This window comes from Suncus etruscus, chromosome 20, assembly GCF_024139225.1.
Source record: "Suncus etruscus isolate mSunEtr1 chromosome 20, mSunEtr1.pri.cur, whole genome shotgun sequence".
Taxonomy (NCBI): domain Eukaryota; kingdom Metazoa; phylum Chordata; class Mammalia; order Eulipotyphla; family Soricidae; genus Suncus; species Suncus etruscus.
This window is the reverse complement of record NC_064867.1, coordinates 9551256-9574894: the sequence shown is the minus strand read 5'-3', so window position 1 is coordinate 9574894 and position 23639 is coordinate 9551256. Positions and strand designations below refer to the sequence as shown.

At 36.7% G+C, this 23639-nt stretch overlaps 1 protein-coding gene across 1 annotated transcript in view; it reads right to left on the bottom strand.

The window, feature by feature from the left end:
* GADL1 (glutamate decarboxylase like 1) overlaps nt 1-22296 on the bottom strand; it is a 239878-nt gene extending 217582 nt beyond the window's left edge. Inside the window, exon 1 of the mRNA XM_049766059.1 lies at nt 22161-22296. Within this exon, the coding sequence (XP_049622016.1) occupies nt 22161-22197 (37 nt within the window). The 5' untranslated portion in view covers nt 22198-22296. The remainder of the gene's footprint in view (nt 1-22160) is intronic.
* Between the last annotated feature and the right edge of the window lie 1343 nt (nt 22297-23639).

The window sequence follows — 23639 nt, the reverse complement described above, 5'->3', positions numbered from 1 at the left end:
TATCCATCCAGAATATGTGCCAAGACTAGTCTTTGACCAATATTGTGTAGGATCATGGGGTATTAGAACTTGACAAGCAATTGCTGATAATTCCATAAATTTAGTCACTTACGTTGAGAAAGTTAAGATTTAGTGGCACATAAAAATATTTGATAGTTTATGCAAGTCTATCTTCTACATGTCTTCTACAAGTCTATAAATAGCTCCCTTTGAGAGCTTCAGTAAACATCTAAAATTTATTTCATGAGGGCCAGAAGGATAGCGCAGCAGTAGGGCATTTGCTTTTCATGCTTTCATGCAACTGACCCAAGACAGACCTGGGTTCTGGCATTCTTTATGGTCCCCTGAGACTGCCAGAATCAATTTCTGAGCACAGAGTCGAGAGTAACCCCTGAGCACTACCAAGTATGGCTCAATTACAAACACACACACACACACACACACACACACACACACAACAATAACATAAAATGCATTTCATACTAGTTTTGTGTCACATGTTTAGAATAAGTCTTTTACAAACAAAAGCACATTTATCCAACATAGTTTTGAGACAATACAATAGAATTTCCTCTAGTTAAATTAAATAGAAAAAATCATTTATTGAGAAGGTATATAGTATCTATAACTATATTTAAATTGTACCCAAACTTAGTAATTTAAAAACAAAAACAAGAAAACTATATTAATTGTGTGACGTGGATGTATAATTCTGTTGGCCTGGTCTTGTTTCACTCACCTTAATTACATTACATTCAGGCTAGGCATTAAATTCAGTCTAGAATGCTGAGAAAGTGGAACTCTCCGCCTAAGAGGCCTTCATCGCCAAAAAGATTAGACTTGTCTTCTTGACAAATTGATAGCAGGTTTGAAGATTATAAAGGCAAAAGATAGAAAGCTTTTTGGGATGCAGATTGGTTGTCACACAAAACCATTTAAGCCACATTCTATTGAACAGTACAAATCACAGAATGACTGAGTGGACTGAAAAATAAGCAGGGGTGGGGCACATCTCCCAGTGACAAAAAGCAGTTAGGTATCACACTGAAGAGTGGAATGTACACTAAGAAGAAATCTGAAGCTGAATCTATCATAAATCTTCCACCCACTAAATATGTCAATCCCCATTCCAGAATATACTTCCCTTCTGCAATTGTATTATAATAAAAACAATTTTGGAATTCGTGATCTTGTACTTAAGGTCAACAGTCAGATAAAAGTATTAGCTGCAGTTGCTTTTGGTCCAGGCACTAAAGAGGGATAATATCAGATACCACAGACCACATATAAAACAAACAATAGTGAAAACAGATTAACTGCCGCACACTATAGGAGAGTACAGAAGGGAAAGCTCGTTCCCTAATCCATAAGAGTACTGAAATCAAGTCAGGCACATATGAGACATATTGAAACAGGGTTTTGCTCTGTCCTCTGGGGTGTTTTCCTATCAAAACATGCTCTGCAGTTCTCTAAGCACTCTGGGAGTGAGACTGGTCAAACTCTAAGCCTCTGAGGCGAAACATGGGGACATTTGCAGATATGCCAGTCACAGGACCTATCCTTCACTGCCAGGGGTGATTTCTGGGCACAGAGCCAGGAGTGACCCCTAAGCACTGCCTAGTGTGAACCAAAAAACAAAACAAAAAAAATGGGGGTAGAACTGTTCTTTGTATTCATTGTCTACATGTAAATTAATTTCTGGTGGTAGTATTTTTATTACTATCTGTAGCAAAACTGCCATGCCTACCCACAAGGACACATCAGAGTACTGAAAAAAATAAATATCCATATCTCATTATCCCTCAAATATATTAGAAACGAATGCATGAATATCAACTCTCTTACTATGGAACAACTGACATGTTGTTCATAAATACTCCAGGCTTCTTAGTAAAATTATCATCTGTAACACAGTGGAATCTTGTCTTGTAATGCATTCTTCTTGGCCATCTTCCATGAGCAGGAGGGACCAGCTTCTCAAAAGCAGCTATGATAGGGGCCTGAGCAATAGAACAGCGGTAGGGTGTTTGCCCATTCAGGACAGACCTTGGTTCTATCCCTGGTGTTTCATATGGTCCCCGGAGCCAGGAGCGATTTCTGAGCGCATAGCCAGGAGTAACCCCTAAGCATCACCGGGTGTGCCCCCTCCTCTAAACAACAACAAAAAGCAGCTACAAAACTCACTCAACCATCTGACTCAGGAGTCTGCTTCCAGAAAACCCAAATGGGAACAAACTACTATATTTTGAATTACTGTGGATGAAAAAGACACTGCATTAGGCACTTACATGTTTCAACACAATTTTTTAGATTACCCTATCTTGCCCAATTTTACAAATATGAGAATGAGAATCAGGAAGGTTAATTTTAATTAACTTTGTGGAGGTCACAGAAATGGTACAGTCACCTGCAGAATTGATAGTCAAGCTATGATTGATTGCAACAACTTTTCTTTTTTCAATATGTATGCAGCCTTTCTTGTTGGAAGATTGGACTAACACATAGGAAACAATAAGAGAGCAATTAGCTGCTAAGCTGACATATTGCATAGAACATGTCTGGATAAAACTGTCATCATACTTATGTTCTACAATTAGTCTCTACAATCTTTTTTGTGGTGCCATCAACTTGAAAAATAAGACCACCAACAAATATTAAGAAATTCAATTTTTCAATGATTTTCTTTCTCCTCTATCACTACTTCTTCATACAAATTAGGTATGAAATAAAACGGAGTTGAAACCATTACAGAATATACTGTGATAAAAATACATATGAAGGGAATATGTTCCTTAAGTGTATTCTTTTGACCCACATAGCATCTGAAAGAACGGGCATGTTATAAAATACCAGTTAAGTCTCGATTGATTTTTTTCAATCGATACAAAGTATTAGGAGATCAAATAGCACAGCATTCATAGTGCTGAAATGGGAATAGTCTTATAAAAAATTCAGACAGAGAGAATTTAGCAATATATTTAATAAGCATGGTGGAAATTTAAGATTTGTCAATGCTGGGATTAAATCTCCAAAACAGATTTTAATATTTAAATATGGCTTGCTGAGAAAAGTAGTTTAAATAGCTGCTCTGCAATATTTCCCATTAAGGTGCTCCCTAATGCTGAAATTCTTAGTACAGGACCAAGAAATCTCAGGTGCTGGTAGAAACCCATGTAAAAACCCAACTCTAAAGTAATCAGTATTTCTATAGGGCTGATTTCTTTCTTTTAATCATCTGTTCTCATGACAAGCCCAGAAAGAATACTCTAAAATTTGAGATGGGAGATCCAGTTCAGTTTCTACCCCAAGCTAGCTTCATAGTTTTAAGTGGTACTTTAACCTTCCTATTGAAATGATGCTCTGAAAGAAATGCTGCAACACAAGATGACATGCTTCTCAAAAAGTCAGTAATTCTATGGCCAAAAACTATCTTTCAATTACGTTTTTCATTTTTAAATTTAATTCTTAAATTAAATTTCAATTAGTCACATAACTAACAGCCATCACATTTTAGCATTTCTGAAAGTAAATACATCCTCTGCAAAAATGTTTAAGGATCTTCATGGTGGTGGCTCAAATGAATAACTGACAGAGAAGATGAGCAGACAATCTTTCAGCCTCCTCTAGGCATAGCACATCTATTTGCTGAAAAACCTTCACTATATTTGCTTTCCAAAAGCCTCTATAGGTATAAAGATATAGGGGAACAGTTAGGCTTCCAATTAAAATAGGATCAATATGCCATTTGATGGCATTGCTTTTTTCTTTTTACATAGAGAACTAAGGTGATGGAGAAATAGTATAGGAGGTAGGTCCTTGCTTTACATATGATTGACCCAAGTTCAATCTGGGGTACCCCAAATGGTCTCCTGGGCACCACCAGAAGTGATCCCTGAATGCAGAGCCAGGGTAAGACAAAATAAATTAAAAAGATAAATAACTAGATATAAAGTAAACAAATGACATCCCAGTGACATTTCAGCAGATTTAAAACCTATATTTGAGTGCATATATTTACTTTGACAAAGTACTACTCAAACATAGTGCTATTATCAATGGCAGAATCAGCCCAGGTCCTCTGTATCAAGGCTATGTGTGATAATATTGCTTTTCTGCTACTCAGGTATGCTGAAAACATACATCTTTATCTTAATCTTTAATTAATCTTCTCTTTATCATAGTTTCAACTGCTCTAAAGAGGTAACCGAATGTATCTTGTTTAGTCTAATCAGATTGAAATTTGGTCAGACACAATAAATTGAGCAGTCCCTTTTGTCAATAATATTTTTGTTTTGTTTTTTAAAAAAGAATATCTTTATATAAGCACCATGATTACAAGCATGATTGTGGTTGGGTTTCAGTCATAAACAGAACACCCTCCTTCACCACTGCAACATTCCCACCACCAGTGCCCCAACTCCTGCCTGTATTCGAGACAGGCATCCTATTTCTCTCACTTATTAAGATTGTCACGATAATTGTTAGTATATTTATTTCCCTAACTGCACTCACCGCTATTTATGGTGAGCTTCATATGTGAGCCGGACCTTCTGGCCCTCATCACTATTGTCTCTGGGCATTATTACAATAATATTTTATTAATATGATGTTTGTTCTCAAAGTTCTACTTGCCATTTTTAAAAAATATTCTTTTAATAGCTGTTAGATGTGTGAGGAGAAAAGATGTATAACACTTCAAGAAGGCAGAAAAGTTGGGGTGGTCTGCTGATCAGTAGAGATGATTGTGAACAATCTGTCTTGGCTAATGAGATATGTATTGCTTTCTTGTCTGGAGTAACGACTGAAATATATTTGAGTGTGCTCTCTCTTCAGCTTGACCAAACACTGAGGGTCCTTGCTGGCTGAAATAACCTCATCTTGACTTTTAGTGACTGTAAAGAGACTTCTGGGCTAGTTACATCTTTTCTCAGTTCCCTAATAGACCAAATACAACTCAGCATTACTGTCTTTATTTCTATCAGGTAGAGAGATCTTTGAGAGGAATAACAGAACATTTAGATAGATCAAGAGTCTTGCCCCTTGAAGAACTAAACTCAGACTATCCTTTTCTAAATTGAATGAGCCATCACTTGCTTTGAAGAGGTTACACATATCCTCAACTATAGAAGTTGGTAATATCTCATTGTTGCCTTGGTATTTATATAAAAGGTCCATGTAAACAACCTATGGTTTCTACCCACCACCCCTTGGCTTTGATCCTAAGCACTGAAAGACCAAGATGCTAACTTCATCTTCTATTTCTTTACAATTTTATTTCTTTTCACATTATTGAATCCTATTATAAATGGAATTTTTGGGCCGGAGCAATAGCACAGCGGTAGGACATTTGCCTTGCATGCAGCCAAACCAGGATGAATGGTGGTTCAATCCTCAGCATCCCATATGATCCCCCAAGCCTGACAAGAGCTATTTCTAAGCACAGAGCCAGGAGTAACTCCTGAGTATCATTGGGTGTGGCCCAAAAACCATATATATATATATATGTGTGTGTGTGTGTGTGTGTGTGTATGTGTGTGTAATTTTAAACCAAATTTTGCATTTTATTTACACCTTTTTAAAACCCTAACTTACTGAATAATCCTTCAAAGTACACAGGAGGTGGGGCCAGAGCGACAGCACAGTAGTAGGGCGTTTGCCTTGCACACAGCCGATGCGGGACTGTCCAGGGTTCAATCCCCGGCATCCCATATGGTTCCACAAGCCTGCCGAGTGATTTCTGAGCACAGAGCCAGGAGTAATCCCTGAACACCACCGGGTGTAACCCCCCAAATAACAATAACAACAACAACAACAAAAAATGTATACAGGAGAGTTCAGGGAAATAGCTTGATGACTGGAGCTCATGTTTGATGTAATTAAACATAACAGATCACAATCCTGTATTTCCCCTAAACAGAGCACACATCCTATTTTTTCCATAATAGAGCACACATTCTTGTTTTTTCATACAGAGCATATACCATGTTTTTCCCAGAACACACAGAGCTGACACCCTATAAATAACCCTTCCACCAAAATAAAGAAAGTTATTCCCTCAAATTGGTTCACGGATGGTTTGGAATCTGCAAGTGCTCTGCTCACCTGGGTTCCAAAAACACCAGTATAATCTGCACTTTACATGAAGGAAAACCTGTTTCAATTCCTGGTAAAACATGTCCAGCTCTATTTACCATAGCAAGACTCTGGAAACAACCAAGATGCCCTTCAACAGATGAATGGCTAAAGAAACTGTGGTACATATACACAATGGAATATTATGCAGCTGTCAGGAGAGATGAAGTCATGAAATTTTCCTATACATGGATGTACATGGAATCTATTATGCTGAGTGAAATAAGTCAGAGAGAGAGAGAAAAACGCAGAATGGTCTCACTCATCTATGGGTTTTAAGAAAAATGAAAGACACCCTTGTAATAATAATTTTCAGACACAAAAGAGAAAAGAGCTGGAAGTTCCAGCTCACCTCAGGAAGCTCACCACAAAGAGTGATGAGTTTAGTTAGAGAAATAACTACATTTTGAACTGTCCTAATATTGAGAATGTATGAGGGAAATGTAGAGCCTGTTTAGGGTACAGGCGGGGGTTGGGTGGGGAGGAGGGTGATTTGGGACTTGGGTGATGGGAATGTTGCACTGGTGATGGGTGGTGTTCCTTTTATGACTGAAACCCAAACACAATCATGTATGTAATCAAGGTGTTTAAATAAAAAAAAAATTAAAAAAAAAAAAAAAAACATGATCCCCAAGCTAGGGAATGAGTGGTCACAGAGCACTTAGCTTGAAGTAACCCTAAGCATCACTGGATGTGGCACACACACACACACACACACAAACACACACACACACACAAAAATAATCCATACATAAACAAAAAACAAAAGTATACAAATATAACTTCTATAACTCTATGAATAAAAATCCAGGATTTTTATGATTCTTTAATGAAAGCAAAATAAAGGAATTTAGAAATCCCTATCCCAAAACAATAAGGCTGATCAACAAAACTAGTGTTTTGCTTTGTAATTTCTATTTTGACTACTGAAATCTAAACATAAATTGCCATTCTTTTGATATTTGTATGCAACACTTATAATCTCTCTCATACTACTGCTTACAGAGAAAAGCAGAAACTCAGAAACAGCAGAAAGATGTGATCTATGTTTTTGAAATATCACGTGCATGGGAATGTTCTGCAACAAAATTGTCATAAGAAGTTAAAAGCTCTGTAAATGTAATAGATTTACTAGAAATTGAACCTACATTCAAACAAAAACTTTTTTATAAGTAAGTCATAATTTAGTGTGGCTCTTAAAAATCATAAGCCGAATAAAAAGGAGTAAAGAATGGTTGTTCATTCTCCTTGAAGCTATAGTATAGACTTTTCTAATGGTGCTGCTATTGAGAGCCATGGTTCAGAGAGCAAAGAAGAAAAAGTGTACAAGTTTTGTAGGTTAGAGATCAGTCATATCTCCACAGCACTGCAGAGGACCAAAAGCTCTACTTTATTCCAATTGCAAATAACCTATCAATGAATTCCATTTTCAAACGTGTCTCTTACCTATGTTATCACTTTTTTCACATCAGGAATATTAATTATAATTATGCAAGGTTATGTACAAATTGTATTTTATTTGCATATGAGGTTATTTGTGTGAGGTTTATGTTTCTACATAAAATGAACAGAATATAAACAAGAATACAGAGAAATGCTAGAGGTACCACAATGTAACAAATACAAAAGATTCTAGTAAACCTCTGCACATCTCACTCAGAGGCATTATACCTTATTACAATAAGTATAATTTCAGCCTTTTCTGAGCTAAAGAGCCAGAAGATGAAATAATGCCATGTTTGTTAAAAAGAGTAACTAAAACTCAACTATCAACAATTATGTAGTTATGTATCTTATGGTGATTCAATAACAATTTAAAAAAAGAAAAAGGAAAAAAGTAAGTTGGAGACATATAGCAAATGGTGATTTAAAATGCTGATCTAACCAGGGCAGAGAATAGGTAAGGTTTTTGCCTTGCATGCAGATGACCCCAGATTCGATCCCAAGCACTGTATAGGATTCCCCAAGTACTGGCAGGAATGATGCCTAATGATAGAGTTAGGAGTAAACCCTGAGCATCCTGGGTATGGACCCCCCCCCCAAAAAAAAAAAAGCTACTAGAGAGCATGGGAAGAAAGAAAATACAAAAAGAAGAGAAAATGATAAAGAAAACAACAACAGGATTAAACAATCAAAGATGAAGACCTCAACAATAGTAATCTAATAACATTTCATAAATAGAAGAAAACAACTTGACACTCTCAGCTAATAAGAAATATAGCAAGTGCCCACAAAGGCAATACAAAGATTGAACTTGTTCAATGAAGTAAGGTTTTAAAATTATTTTCTATGTTTTCCGGCCAGAGCAATAGTTTATTAGTCAAGATGTTTGCCTTGCACAAGGCCAACAGAAATTCAATCATAGGCACCCCATATGATTCCCTGCAAGTCCACCATGATTGATCCCTGAGCAGATTCAAGAGTAAGTCATGAGCATCACTGGGTGAAGCCCAGTAAACCAAAGGAAATTATTTTCTAAATGTTCTATCCTGAAAGTCTTTTGTTTTTAAAAGATTTATTCTTTTGTATGTGCATTTAATTTCTTAACACTATTACTTTTAAATGCTTGTCTTTCTTCACTATTTATCCTATTTCTTGCTGAAAAATCTTTTGACCTTCTACACAGGAATTTGTATCATAAATTTCTGCTATATTCAATTAATCTATTTACCCATCTGCATGCAAGTACCATGCTGATTTGATGAATGCCATTTGGTAATATATTCTGATATCCAGACTTGTTTTGAGTCCAACTTTACTGTTGTGCAGAATCATTTAACTAACTGGGGCAATCTGAGACATCATATAAATTTTAGGGTAAAATTTTCTTATTTTGAAGAAATTTCTCTTAATATTTTGTTAAGATTGTGTTAATTCTATTGCTCATACATTATAAGTTATATGTTAATATTTTGGTCTTCTAGTCTATGAACTAATTTGTGTTACTTTCTCTGTATATTTATAGCTTTCTGTATACAAGTCTTACACTTTAGTTAGGTTTATTCTTAAGTTGAGTTTATTCATGTTTATACCTATATACGTTTTTTTGTTTTTTGTGGGGGCACATCTTACTATATTCAAGGCTTACACCTGTCTCTATGCTTAAGTCTTACTCCTGGAAGGGATCAGGGGACCATACAGGGTTCCAACATTGAATTCGGGTTAATTGCATGCATGGAAGTATCCTAACTACTATACTATAACTCTGGCCCAACTTAATAGTTTTTAATACATGTTTTGTGTTTGGCTTTTAAGGAGAAAGAAAAAGGAAAAAGTAAAGAGAGAGAAAAGGAGAGAAAGGGAGAGAAAAAGAGGAAGGGAGAAAGAGAAAGCATTAATAAAAAATAGACATGGATATCTCACTGGTCTAACCCCTTCAACTCTAGGGGTTGAGAAAGTGTAATGTGTATACTATATGTATGAGATCTGGATTAAATCTCCAGAATTTAAAAAAAAATCTACTAACTCTCATCTACTACTGATGAGAATATTATCTGGCTCAACTTTTAGGAAAAACAATATGTAGCTATCATATGACTAAATGACTCAGCAATTCCACTTTTAGTTATCTACCTCCAAGACATAAAAGATATTCAAAAGGACATAGCCAAACCATTATTTTGCACTGAGTACAATAGATAAGTTACAGAATTGACCAAGGAGTCCAACAATTGATAAATAGATCATAAAGATGTGATCTATATAAACAAGAGAATACTATGCAAATACTATATTATTTTCATAAGATAATTAATTCATGCAAGTTTTTGCAACATGAATCATTATGTTATTCTATGAATTCTCTACCTGTACCTTTTCAGAGTAAGTAGAAATAATATTTTTTAAATGTTCCAAGGGTTATGGAGATAGTTGAATTGGATTTTGTTTGTGCTTTGCATGGAACCCCAGGGTCAATCCCTTTCATAGCTTTGTCTCCCAAGTACACCCAGAGAAAACTCCAAGCCCTGAAACAAGAGGAACACATGAGTACTACCATAATGTGATTTCAAAACACAAAAAAACAGTCATTCTTTTTATTTATTTTAGCTACAGCTACTTTTTTAAAACAGTGTTCCTTAATATTTTTCCAACAGCAGCCCACTTCCAGTCTTGTTTCCTTCTTGTAGCTCCCCATAAATCCTACCATTTGGTGTCCTCATTCTGAGCAGTGAACCCTCAGTTATGAAATTTCAACTGTGGTCCACTAGGAATATCCGGTGTGGATGTAGGAAGCCATAGGGCCTCTATAAATGGTAGACATTATCTTACTAGTGCATAATGCCTTTGTAATTTATTTAAGATTTGTTTTAAAACACTTCCCAGAGTGCTCCGTGTGTGTGTGTATGTATATATATACATATATATATATATATTTACATTGTTCTACTTATTAAATGTTTATTAAGGAATTAGGATTAGGAACATTTCAATGTTATAGACATACTCTAGAAGTTTTTACAAAACTCCCTGTGATAAGTATTGTTTTCTTTTATGATTTCCAATGTACCAGGGAGTAGAATGAAATTTAGTTGCAGGCCATTGGTGCTAGTCTGGATGAAGACTAAGCTTCAACCTATATGTAAGCAAAATTCAAACCATTTTCCTCCTTTCACTGCTCATTTAGCAACAAACAGCTCAGTAAATGCTAAATTACTTTGATTAACATTAATAACTGATTAATAAGTTATTGTTATAAAACAAGATATAACAATATCCACAAATATTCTTTTACCAACTCTATTTTTGGATAATTTTGCTTACCATTTGTTGTATATTTGTTGTATATTATAGTAACAAACCATATAAAAATTATTTTGTGCCTGACAAGGGGCTGGCTGAAGATTAGATGAAAAACTGGAGACAATAGTGGAGGAAAGATCACACTGTTGGTGAGATTGGACTTACTTGACATAACTATATTATATATGTATATAGTAAATCAGGATGTTTAAATAAAGTTTTAAAATAATTTTAAGTTGTTCATGATTAAGTTTCAGTCATAAAATGTGCAACACCCATCCCTTCACCAGTGCACATTTCTCACCACTTTTTCCAGTTTCCCTCCTGCCCACCTCCCCTTCCCCAAACCTGCCTCTATGTCAGACATTTTACTTCTCTCTCTTTCTCTCTCTTTTTCTCTCTTTCATACACACACTCTCATTCTTTTTTTTTTCCATTTCTTTTCTCAGGTCTAGTATATTTTTGTTGGGTTTCAGTCTGTTTGACCTATAAAGCATTGACAGAGCTGTGTTGAGGTCTCTCACAATTATTGTGTTATTATTGATATCTCTTTCTTTTTTTTTTTTTCTAATACCTCATGGTGGACTTTATAAAATTGAAAGAATATTTTCTATTATATATTATGACAATTTCTTTTTTTTCCAGTTAATCCTAAATTGTAGTGCATCTTTTATACTTTTTCTTTTTTTTTTTTTAACACCACCCATCACCAGTGCAACATTCCCATCACCAATGTCCCAAGTCTCCCTCCTCCCCACCCGACCCCCGCCTGTACTCTAAACAGGTTCTCAATTTCCCTCATACATTCTCATTATTAGGACAGTTCAAAATGTAGTTATTTATCCAACTAAACTCATCACTCTTTGTGATGAGCTTCCTGAGGTGAGCTGGAACTTCCAGCTCTTTTCTCTTTTGTGTCTGAAAGTTATTATTGCAAGAATGTCTTTCATTTTTCTTAAAACCCATAAATGTGTGAGACCATTCTGCGTTTTTCTCTCTCTCTCTCTGACTTATTTCACTCAGCATAATAGATTCCGTGTACATCCATGTATAGGAAAATTTCATGACTTCATCTCTCCTGACAGCTGCATAATATTCCATTGTGTATATGTACCACAGTTTCTTTAGCCATTCGTCTGTTGAAGGGCATCTGGGTTGTTTCCAGAGTCTTGCTATGGTAAATAGTGCTGCAATGAATATAGGTGTAAGGAAGGGGTTTTTGTATTGTATTTTTGTGTTCCTAGGGTATATTCCTAGGAGTGGTATAGCTGGATCGTATGGGAGCTCGATTTCCAGTTTTTGGAGGAATCTCCATATCGCTTTCCATAAAGGTTTAACTAGACGGCATTCCCACCAGCAGTGGATAAGAGTTCCTTTCTCCCCACATCCCCGCCAACACTGTTTATTCTCATTCTTTGTGATGTGTGCCATTCTCTGTGGTGTGAGGTGGTATCTCATCGTTGTTTTGATTTGCATCTCCCTGATGATTAGTGATGTGGAGCACTTTTTCATGTGTCTTTTGGCCATCTGTATTTCTTCTTTGTCAAAGTGTCTGTTCATTTCTTCTCCCCATTTTTTGATGGGATTAGATGTTTTTTTCTTGTAAAGTTCTGTCAGTGCCTTGTATATTTTGGAGATTAGCCCCTTATCTGATGGGTATTGGGTGAATAGTTTCTCCCACTCAGTGGGTGGCTAGTGTATCTTGGGCACTATTTCCTTTGAGGTGCAGAAGCTTCTCAGCTTAATATATTCCCATCTGTTAATTTCTGCTTTCACTTGCTTGGAGAGTGCAGTTTCTTCCTTGAAGATGCCTCTCATTCTTTTTCTGGCACAGTGAATTGCAATATTGTTACTTAATGGGTATTATGAATATCACTTTTTCTCCTTTGAAAACCCAGTTCTTGTCCAGAGTGATTATTTCAACTATCATGATCATAGTGGTTCTTTCCCCCACCCTAATTACACTCCCCCACTATTCGTGGCAAGCTTCCTACCATGGAGAAATCCTCCTTGACCTCACCTCTACTGTCTTTGTCTATTGTCTATTTTTAATACTATCTTTTTTAATATATCTCACAAAAGAGTACAATTCTATGTCTATCCCTCATTCTCTGACTCATTTTGCTCAGCATACTATCCATGTTTATTCATGTATTAACAAATTTAATGACAACATCTTTCCTAACAACTGTGTAGGATTCTATTGAGTAGATGTGACACAGTTTCTTTATCCACCACTATGTGTTCAGACAATTGGGTTCAGGATTCCAGATTCTGAAGACTGTGAACAGTGTTGCAATGAACATAGGAATGCAGAGAACTTTTCTGTATTGTATTTTGGGTCTCTAGAATATATTTCCAGAAGTAGTATTATTGGGTCATATGGGAGTTTAATATCTAGTTTTTTGAGAATATTTATACTCTTATCCAAAATGGCTGGACCAGTTGATATTCCCACCAGCAGTCAATGAGAGTCCCTTTCTCTCCCTTTGTATCTGCATGGTTGTTTTGTTCTTTTTTGATGTGTGTCAGTCTCTGGTGTGAGATGATATCTCTTTATAGTTTTAATTTACATCTTGATGATTAATGATGTACAGCATTTTTTCATATGCCATTAAGTATTTCTTCTCTGAGAAAGTTTCTGTTTGTTTCTTGCCATTTTGTGATGGGGTTAGTTGTAAGTAAGTAAAGTTGTTTTTAAAAATATAGAAAAGAGATTTAGCCAAGAGATGATTAATCAAGAAGCCATTTTGTCAAAAAATATTTCCAATCACTGATTTTCAAGGGTTTGGTATCCTGATATACTCTATGAAAAATATTCAACACTATAGTATGCCTTAAAGCATTGTAATCTTTTATTAAAATTATTGCATCTTCTCAAATTTTTGTCTTCTACATTTATAATTTTTAGCCAGTTATATTTAACTATATTTTGTTGATTGTTAAACATATGCTGAAAAAAACTAAGTGTTCAGCAGTGGGGGACTATTCTAATATGTTAAATTCCAACACAAGGATTTGTTAAGACAACAGATAGAATATCCATGTTAGTGTAAAATGAAAACTAGACCATAAAAAGCTGCTTGAAAGTCCAAACTAAAATGAATGAGAAAAACATATAAGCAACACAAAAATAACCACTTCAAGCCTCTCCTTATAAATTAAAATTATTTTCTGTCAGAAGCAATGTCATTTTACTACAAAAAACAGACAAGTTGAACTCAAGGGGAAAAAAAATCCATTATCCACACAATTTTATACAACTGCTTTTAATAGCCAGGTGTATAGTCTTTCAGTTTCAATTTCATAGCTATGCATGGCTAATTACTTTTCAGCAAATGAATTCCTGATGAATATACAATTTTGCAATCTGCTATAATTTAGTTAATCTAAATCTTTTTTAAAAAACAAACCTTATTTCTAAACATTTAGTATATCCAACATGTTACCATTCCTAACAGTAGTAAGAAGATACAAATGCCAAAACAATTAAGAGATCAGAAATAAAATGAAAGAAAATCTAAAAGTTCTGAAAATAGGTCAAAAAAGTGTTTACCATAAAATCTTGCAAAACAACCCTACAAGCATCTCAAATTATTAATATTTGCAATAATTAGAAAGATAGCATCAGTGCTCATCTAATTTTAAATTTAATATAGTTAATGTAAGTCTGGAGGAGCAAATACACAAAGAACAATAAGAAACTTTTTTGACTAATTATGAAAAATATAATTTGAGATCTATTTCTGGAATTTAAGGATTATACCAAGCAATGTCATTCATATAAAAGAACTTGCTCTGCCCAAAAAAATGAAGCATAGAAAAGGTGCTGATTTTTTTTTATCACAAATTACAATAGCATGAGTTCTGCTGAAGTAAGGAGAGTTTCCTATTTTCTATCTGGGCACAAGAGAAACTTGTGAGAAGAGATAGAGTCAAGGTGATCGGGAAGAACAGTGACACTATTTGAGAGAGGGGATCTTGGTAGTTTACACAAAGCTATTTTAGCCAGTTGAAGGAGAAGTTTACACTTCATAATATGAAGGTCCTATCAGTAATTCATGAAGCAATGCCTGTTCTCACCACAACTGTGTTGGGATTTTGAATGCTTTGTGGCATTCTGCTGAATGCCTAGAACCTCTAGGTCCCAACATGCCATAGGTGATCAAGAAAGGTCACAGCCTCAAGTTCTTGATTGTCAGTACACAAAAGCAGTGGTAATAGAACAGAGAAAATACCAAAGGAGCTGTGGTTCCAAGAGTGACCTGCCAAACACACCTAAGAACGAATGATCATCATAAATAGCAGCAGTTGATGTAAATACAAAGAACATACAATGAATAAGTCATGCCTGGTGCTAAGTGTTTATGAAGATCATTATCTTAATTCCCATTAGAGTTCTACAGAGCAGGTCTGATGATCATTAAAGATCCCAAACTACAGGGTGGAGGCAATACAGCGGGTAGGGCCTTTGCCACCAGCTGACCCTTATAATATGGGTATAGTCTAATGAGCCATCAGACCGACCTTACAGCTGACATTCATTAATAAACACATGCTTTGGGCATGTACATTCCAGGGAGGAGAAAGGTTAAGAGCTATAAACTAGAGTTCAAAAGAAGTCAACCTTTGAGGAAAATAGTGAACTAAAATATGAAAGCAACACTACCCAGAAAACAGAGAATTATCCAAGGATTTGGTTCTTTAAGGGATAAGTCATAATAAAATAGTAGAAAGAGAGTGAGTGAGTGAGTGAGTGAGTGAGTGAGTGAGTGAGTGAGTGAGTGAGTGAGTGAGAAAGAGAGAGAGAAATAAAATGCCTGTCCCAGAGGCAGGCGTGGGTGAGGTTGGGAGGGAAACTGGGGACACTGGTGGCAGGAAATGTGCACTGGTAAATGGTGTACTTTCTATGACTAAAACTCAATCATGAAGAATTTTGTATCCACAGCTCTAAAAAAGTAATTATTTAAAAAAAGAATATAGAAGAGGAGGGTAAATCAACACATTCAAATATATCATTTTTTTCATGGGCATGACTAAATTGTTATATCTTGGAATGCATAATTGAAGAGCTAAAATAAAAACTAAGGAATCAATTGCTAGCAAATTAGGGTAATTACTATTTATAGAGAAGCAAAGGGGCTATGAATAGAATGAGGCTTTTAGAAATATGGCAAATATTCTTCTTCTCTTGTATGGCAGTTTCATTTGCATAAAATGATGGTTTTGTGCTATATCTATCCAAAGATTCATAATAAAAATGGAAACTTGGCCCAGAGAGATAGTTTAGTGAGTAGGGCATTTGCCTTGCATATAGCCAATCTGGTTTTGATCCTTGGCACAATACATGGTCCCCCAGAAGTTACAACTGAGTTTAGAATATACCTTGAGCAAAGGAAGGAAGGAAGGAAGGAAGGAAGGAAGGAAGGAAGGAAGGAAGGAAGGAAGGAAGGAAGGAAGGAAGGAAGGAAGGAAGGAAGGAAGGAAGGAAGGAGGAAGGAAGGAAGGAAGGAAGGAAGGAAGGAAGGAAGGAAGGAAGGAAGGAAGGAAGGAAGGAAGGAAGGAAGGAAGGAAGGAAGGAAGACAGGAAGAAGGGAGGAAGGAAGAAGAAACAGGAAGAAGGGAGGAAGGAAGGAAGAAGAAACAGGAAGAAGGGAGGAAGGAAGAAGGGAGGGAGGAAGAAAGAGGGAGGGAAAAAGAGAGGGAGGGAAAATATCTGTGAACACAAAAAGAAAACTGTGTGGAATTAGATTTCCTAAGAAGTCATTACAAATTGTAGGTGAAAAGATAAAAGAGGGGATAAAAGTGTCCTGGATAGAAACTATTATTGTCAAAGATAAATGAGCAAGTTTTACATAGGAGATGTCAGTTTATTTCATGTATACATTTCCATACCTTTTCTATCACAGTGGGATGAAATAAAGAAAAAAATTGAGGGCTTCTTAACAAGGTGTACTATAGTACTTTTAATGGCGTGGGGATGAGCGCTCAGAGATGCTCAGTGATATGAGGGAAGCACCTCAAAGAGGATTCAGTAAGTCCTTCAAACTGAATAGGAGTTTCCCAGGTGGAGAAAAAGATGATATGGTTGATGGGGCCTAGAAAATGTGGCCGGAGACCTGTTCCTCAGTCTGAAAACCAAAGAAACAAGGAAATAAAAAATATACAATCTGGGCAGAAAAGACAATACAGCAAGCAAGGTACTTGTCTTGCATATGTCCATTTAGTTTCAATATCTGGAACTCCATAGAGTCTCTTGAAAACACTAACATTTAATTCTGAACACAGAATCAGGAATAAGCACTGAACACCACAGGGCATGACTCCCAAAATGAAAAATATAATAAGCAAAAAATAAAATATGTATTCAAAGGGATGGTGTGATAAAGCAACATAATGGTTTAATGAAACATATAAACTTCTAACTTTAAAAGTTATTATTTACATATTTTGTTCCCAAAGAATAAATGCTGATGAAAATGAGAGCAAGTCAGAGTGAGAGAGCGAGAGAGAAAGAGAAAGTTTTTTATGTCACACTAACTCTGCTAACAAAAGCAAGGGTATCCAATAATAACCATCTTGCAAACACCTCAGGTGAGGAACACTTATATTTAATGATAAATTAGAAATTCATGCAAGGTTATTTTATATAACAAAGAGCCAGAACAGAGAGGAGGTCAACAAAACTTAGCTATGATTCTTAGCAAAGCAATATATTTTACATGACTCTAGGTTTGACAATTAATATTGGCATTTTTTACTTTGGAGAAACCCACATGTCTACTTCCATACTCTTTACATACTCCTCTAAGTAAATTTTTTCAATAAATTTCAATAAAATTTTGCTTTACTAAAAATGTTTGCTTTTACTACTTTGAATCTCTTTTGGACTAGCTCATATCTTCAATCAATTGTATTATTTTATGAACACAATAAAATAAAAATTATGCATGTTTAAAATTGTAAGGAAAGTAAGTTTGGAAAACTAGAAATATAAACTAAGTATCTAGGGCATTAGGTAATGTAATAACCAATTATAATGACATGTGATAATGTTTAATAACACAGATCCTGTAAGATGTCTCTTTTTTTATAAAAGAAAGTCTACTTGTAACACAAGAATCAGAAATATAAGAAAAAATATTCATGGCACTTCCATAGCCTCACAACTTAGATGTACTACCTGTTCAATTTTTATCTAGTCACCTAGATCCTTTTTCAATATATAATAGTTTTCTGAATATCAATGCCTTCATATATGATTTCATAGTCAATCAATTCCAACAAAAATACAGCTATTGGTTAGCTAACTATTTCTCTTGGTTTCAAAACCAACTGATATATCTATACTTATTTTACTGTTATAACAATACTAAAAAAAAGTGAACGTAAATTCAAAGCCTCCATGCAAAGGTAAAAGACAATAAAATATTTAAGAAATTATATGTTATTATTTCCCAATCATTCTCCTATTCATGGATGCTTTGATTTATCTAATAAGCATGTGCTGACTATTTGTACCAACTTTATACCAGACACTTTTCTAGCTGCTGGAAAAGCAGTACATTAAAGATGATGGCCTATGCCCTTTTGGTCCTTATGCATGAAAAAGAGATATATGTAGGCTCTACCAAATTACATTCAGTAAAAACCATGGGTAGTCTGAAGTCAATTGTGGGAGTAACTCCATTGTGCCACTGATCATCATTTTCTAAAAATTCACTTTCAGTGAGTCACCAGAACTCTTTCATTTCAATATAGAAATTGTCTTCTTAGTATATCTCAAAAATAAAAGCCCTAATTCCAAAGATACAACAGCAATGGTCAAAAATCTTCAGTGTCTAATCACACATGTAAATTGGGCTCAGCAGCTAACATTATGTACTTGAATGAATGTCTTCCCAGGCTCTCTCTTTGTGAAGTTGCATGGTGCTAACACTTTTTCAATTACCTCATTAACCTCTAGATCTCCTTTTTCAGAATATGAGAAATTTATTTATGGGGATCCTATTACCTACTGAATGCTTTGGACATTATTCCTTTCTAAACAGAGGGTGGTTTATCCTTGCTTTACAGATGGAGAAACTGAAACTCACAGTCAAACTATAAATCTAGAGAGACACACAGAATAAGATGTAGGCCAGTGTATTTGTAAGCATTTTTATTGCTCTGTTTTCCACTCCTATACCCAGCTTGGATCTCACCCGTGGGCGTTTCTGTCCCCACAGTACTACCAGAGTCTAGAATGAATGTGAGAAGAATGAGAGAAGGGATGTTAGAGTAGCCCCTAAGGAAAGTTCTCTCAAAAACAAGTAAAGCATTCTCTTTTTACTGACTGGGCACTAAGAAATGATAAAGTACTCGTAGTTCAAAATATGCTTGCACTTCTGATTTCTGATTCTGAAAGAATCTGAAAGAGCCTCATGATAATATTTGCCCTGGTGACAATTATTTTCAATGATAATGAAAAGAGAATTTAAAAAAAAATAAAGAAAGGGCCAGAATAATAATACAGGGGCTATGGCATTTGCCTTGTATGTGACTGACCTAAGTTTGAGTCCTGGCCTTATAGACTGTTTCCAATCACTCCAACGTGTTCCCTGAGCACAGAGTCAAAAGTATGCCCAGGAAATTACTGAGTATAAACCAAAAGCAAACAAAAAAATAGAGAGAGGAATAAAAAGAAGTGCTGAAAGAGGGAAAGAAAAAAAAAGAACAAAGAAGAAATTTTGTTCCTGAGTGGTATAGTTGCCTGGTATCAAAACATGCATAATTGTATTATAGTATATCAAAATTAGCTTTTCTGGAGAAAAAGTTTTGATATTCCTCCCATTAAAATTTTAGATTTACTTCCATGGTTTAGTGCTTGAGTCTGAGGACAAAGTGGTGTGCATGCACCACAGTATATGAGGATCATTAGGCCATCCAGGTAGTTATATCTAGTGATGCCTGAAAGCCATATAGAGAGTGTTAGCACACCTGGGTCAGGCACATCTCCCCATCTCTAGCAATGATGGGTGCCAGAACAATAGCACAGCAGATAAGGTTCTTGCCTTGCATGAGGCTGACCTAAATTCAATCCAAGGCACCTCATATAGTCCCCTGAGCTCTACCAGGAGTAATTCTTGAGTTCAGAGTCAGGAGTAATATCTGAGCATCTCAGGATGTACCTCCCAAAAAAACAATGCAGACTGAATTACACTGAAGTTTTGTGTTACTATAGTAAATCATCAGGGAGCAATATTACCTGAGCCCAAAGAATTCTTCATTTTTAATGGAATTTAAATTTAAGCCTAGTAAAATTAATTGCTAAAAGTTCCTTTGAATATACAATGTGAAGATCATAAATTGCATCAAAGCATGACTAGACTTAGAATTCTTATCTGCAACACGTTTTCATATGACATTCTTCATAATGCATGTCTGTAATAGTCAAGACTAGAGATTAACATGGGCATTTGCTCAATACAATCACCAAATGTCACCTCTCATTATCTTGTCACATACATGAAAATTACTAATTCTGGTAAATATACATATTGTTCCTTTTATACTGTCAGAGAAAACATTTGGCACTATTAGCTATGCTATCCCCTCATTACTTGCTCAAAGAAAATCAACCAGACACAGCAACCTAAGCACCTCTACCTTCTGGAATTCAGACTTAAAACTAAACTTTGCACTTCACTAATTATGGCTAGCTGCTATAAAAATCACCTCAAGCTTCAGACTTGCCTGCTAACAAGGACATCTGTTTAATTTAGAAAGAAGAGATACTTTTATTGCTTTTAATTTTCTATCCGAGTCCTCAAAGCTATTCTGCTTTATAACACGAGGTTCAAAACCAAACAAAAAGAAGTGGCTGGTGCAAAGCTGACAGGTATCCAGACAATTACCCTACCCATCCTTGCTTCATAGACTAACATCTGCCCTATTCATAGTATTTTTTTTTTTCAAAAAAAAAAATCTGGTTTGTATTTTTCAATCAGAACTCAGTCAAATGTCTGAAATCACATGCAGGCTGGCCCTTGAAACACAAAAGTAAGTCGTTTGATAAACAGCAGTTTCCAGCAGTTTCAAATGTCGGGCTTTTATGCCATAAAATGAAAATAATAATACTGTGACTGAGGATGTATACAGCTATACTATCTTGAATACATTTTTTTCCCCAACAAAAATATTTCAAAGCGAATGCTAGGGAAGTTCTCCTAGGAACTTTCCTTGGGACAGAAAAGGAAGGAATGAAAGGTTTCTTGTAGCTTAGTGGCTCTTGTTTGACCTCCTGTCCTGAATAGTGATGCTCAAGGCCAGTGAGCCAATTCATACTTCTACAGCCCTGGTGGAGCCTCAGTCCTTGGAGAATTCTGATGTACAGAAGCTTCATTAAGCCTAGCTCAGCTCCACCCAAAGGGGCTGCAGTTAAAGAAGAGCTATTCCTGCAGGAGATTTCTTTCTCAAGGTCAACAACTAAGGACTCAAAAGCCTGAATAGCAATAACAAGAACCTTTAGGAGCAAAGGATCTTCCCCAGGGACTCACTGAAGGATTGGGGTTTGAGGTCCTTCAGCAAAGGACCTCAGATGTAGGTTGATTTCAACAGGAAAAGGTTTGGGGATAACTCTAATCAATCCTTCAATAGAGAGACAAAAGAGGACTTGCAAAGGAATTCAAAAGACACACAAACAGGGTTGGGACATTCTTCTACTTCTTGCTGTATTTCAAATAATTACAGAGCTGGGGAGCCCAGCAGGCTCTACAACCACCAAATCTGTGCACTCTCTTCCATTCACAACATCAGTGTCCCCTAAAGAGCAAGTTCACCTCTTTTATCCAAGCTTGCTGTTGGGGAATTCAGAGGAAGAGAAGGGAGGGAGAGGCTGCGCTGGGTTACAACGCAAAGAGCATCTTTCTTTTAGGGCAGGCACCTGCGGGGTGGTTGCCTGGGGCAACATGAAGACGCGCTTTATAGTGACACCCCCCCCCCCAAGACGTCTTTACCCCACTAATGCATGATCGTGCTCTGGCGATCTAAAAGCTTTGCAAAATAACCTCACGTGTTTCAGCCTTCAAAATAACAAAAACAAACCAACAGAAACCTATTTATTGGGTGAGAGCTGGGATGGAATCCTCCAAAAGTCAGAATTTCCAAGCCACTCCCTGGAGAGGACCCCGGAACGACCTCCCACCCCCGCCACACACACACACGACCACCAGCTTCCCGGGAGAATCAAAAGCGCGTGCCAAGCGTGCAAGGGTGCAAGTGGCAGCCGCGCCCAGACCAGTCATTACCGTCCTCCTTGCACTCGCAGTCGGGGTCGCGGCTCATCGCTGCTCCTACCCCCCTCTCCAGGCTGCCCCCGGCGGTTCCCGCTGTCTGGGCACGACTGTGGTTAAAGGAGGCAGCACCCCCTTCCCTCTCCCCCGGGGGACCCGCAGATGCAGCCACTGGGCGCAAGCAAACAGGGAGCCCAAGGAGGCGGGCTGGGGCGGGGCAGGGTGCACTGGGCACAGCCTTCCTGGCCAGCCCGGGCTTCTGTGCCAGTCGCCCCGAGTCTCTGCAATCAATACTGGGTGCGGGCTGGGTGCAGGCCACAAAGTTGACTCAGAGCTAGGGTCCCTCCACCTTCGCTGGGAAAGAGTAGGAGGACTGTGCAACTTGTGGGCACTTGACCAGTGCATGCTTTCAATGACACATGAGACCCTGGGGTTAGGGCAGGGTCTATTCCAAGCAAAGCTGGGTGACCCTGGGGACCCGATGTGTGCCTAGAAAAAGCCACCCGGCAAGATCTAAGCTAGGCCAAGCAGCCCCCAAGCTAAGTATAAAGCCACCAGTTCAGGGGACTTATTTTAGCCCATCTACTCTAGTGGACAGGAGATGTCCATTTAACATTGCCTTGGCATTTAAGAGTTCTAGTTATGAATACTTCCCCCAGATTCTATATATGCCTCTAAAAAAATAATGATGGTGCTAGTGATGATCATTTAAAATAAAAATTTTAATTTATATATATATTTTTCCTTCATTTAGTATTGTTATTATTTTTATTTACCTATCTATTTTGGTCGATTTCTCTGTTTGGGTGTGACTACTGAAATCGTGGTCCCCAATTATACTTATTTTTTTCTCTTCTTTTCTCTTCTTTCGTTATGTGCTATGCCATGTTTCTTATTTCAAGACCATGGCGTGTTTTTGGTTTGTTTGTTTGTTTTTGTTTGTTTGTTTTTTGTTTTGTTTTGTTTTTCGTCTGTTTTTTGTGGTGCTTATCGATATAGCTGGAGTCCTCACTGGATAATTGACACTTTTTTTGGTACTGGTGGAGTGTTTCACCTTCTTTTTCTCCTTCATCTCCCAAATCGATGATCAGAGCCTCTAGAAGGATTCCATCCATTTTTGGAGTATTAGACTCTTACCCCAGTTTATTTATCTTCTCTTTTTCAGGCAAAATCATGCAACTTGAACTAGCTAGTCCTGCCTACAGTTAGAGGGGGAGATAAGGGAGGCATCAAGACCAAACAGGTGCAAGACTACTAAGTAGTGGGTTGGATACAGAGGGGACCACATATTCTGGCCGCCCTGGGGGTGAGGGAAGAGGAAATGGGAGGTAGGACAAAAACGGAGGTGTAGGGAGGACAATTTGGTGATGGGAATCCCCCCTGATTTTATGTAAATATGTACCTAAAATGTTATTGTCAACAATATGTAAGACACTATGATCAAAATAAAAATTATATTAAAAAAATAAATAAATAAAAATTAAAGTTCTCTGA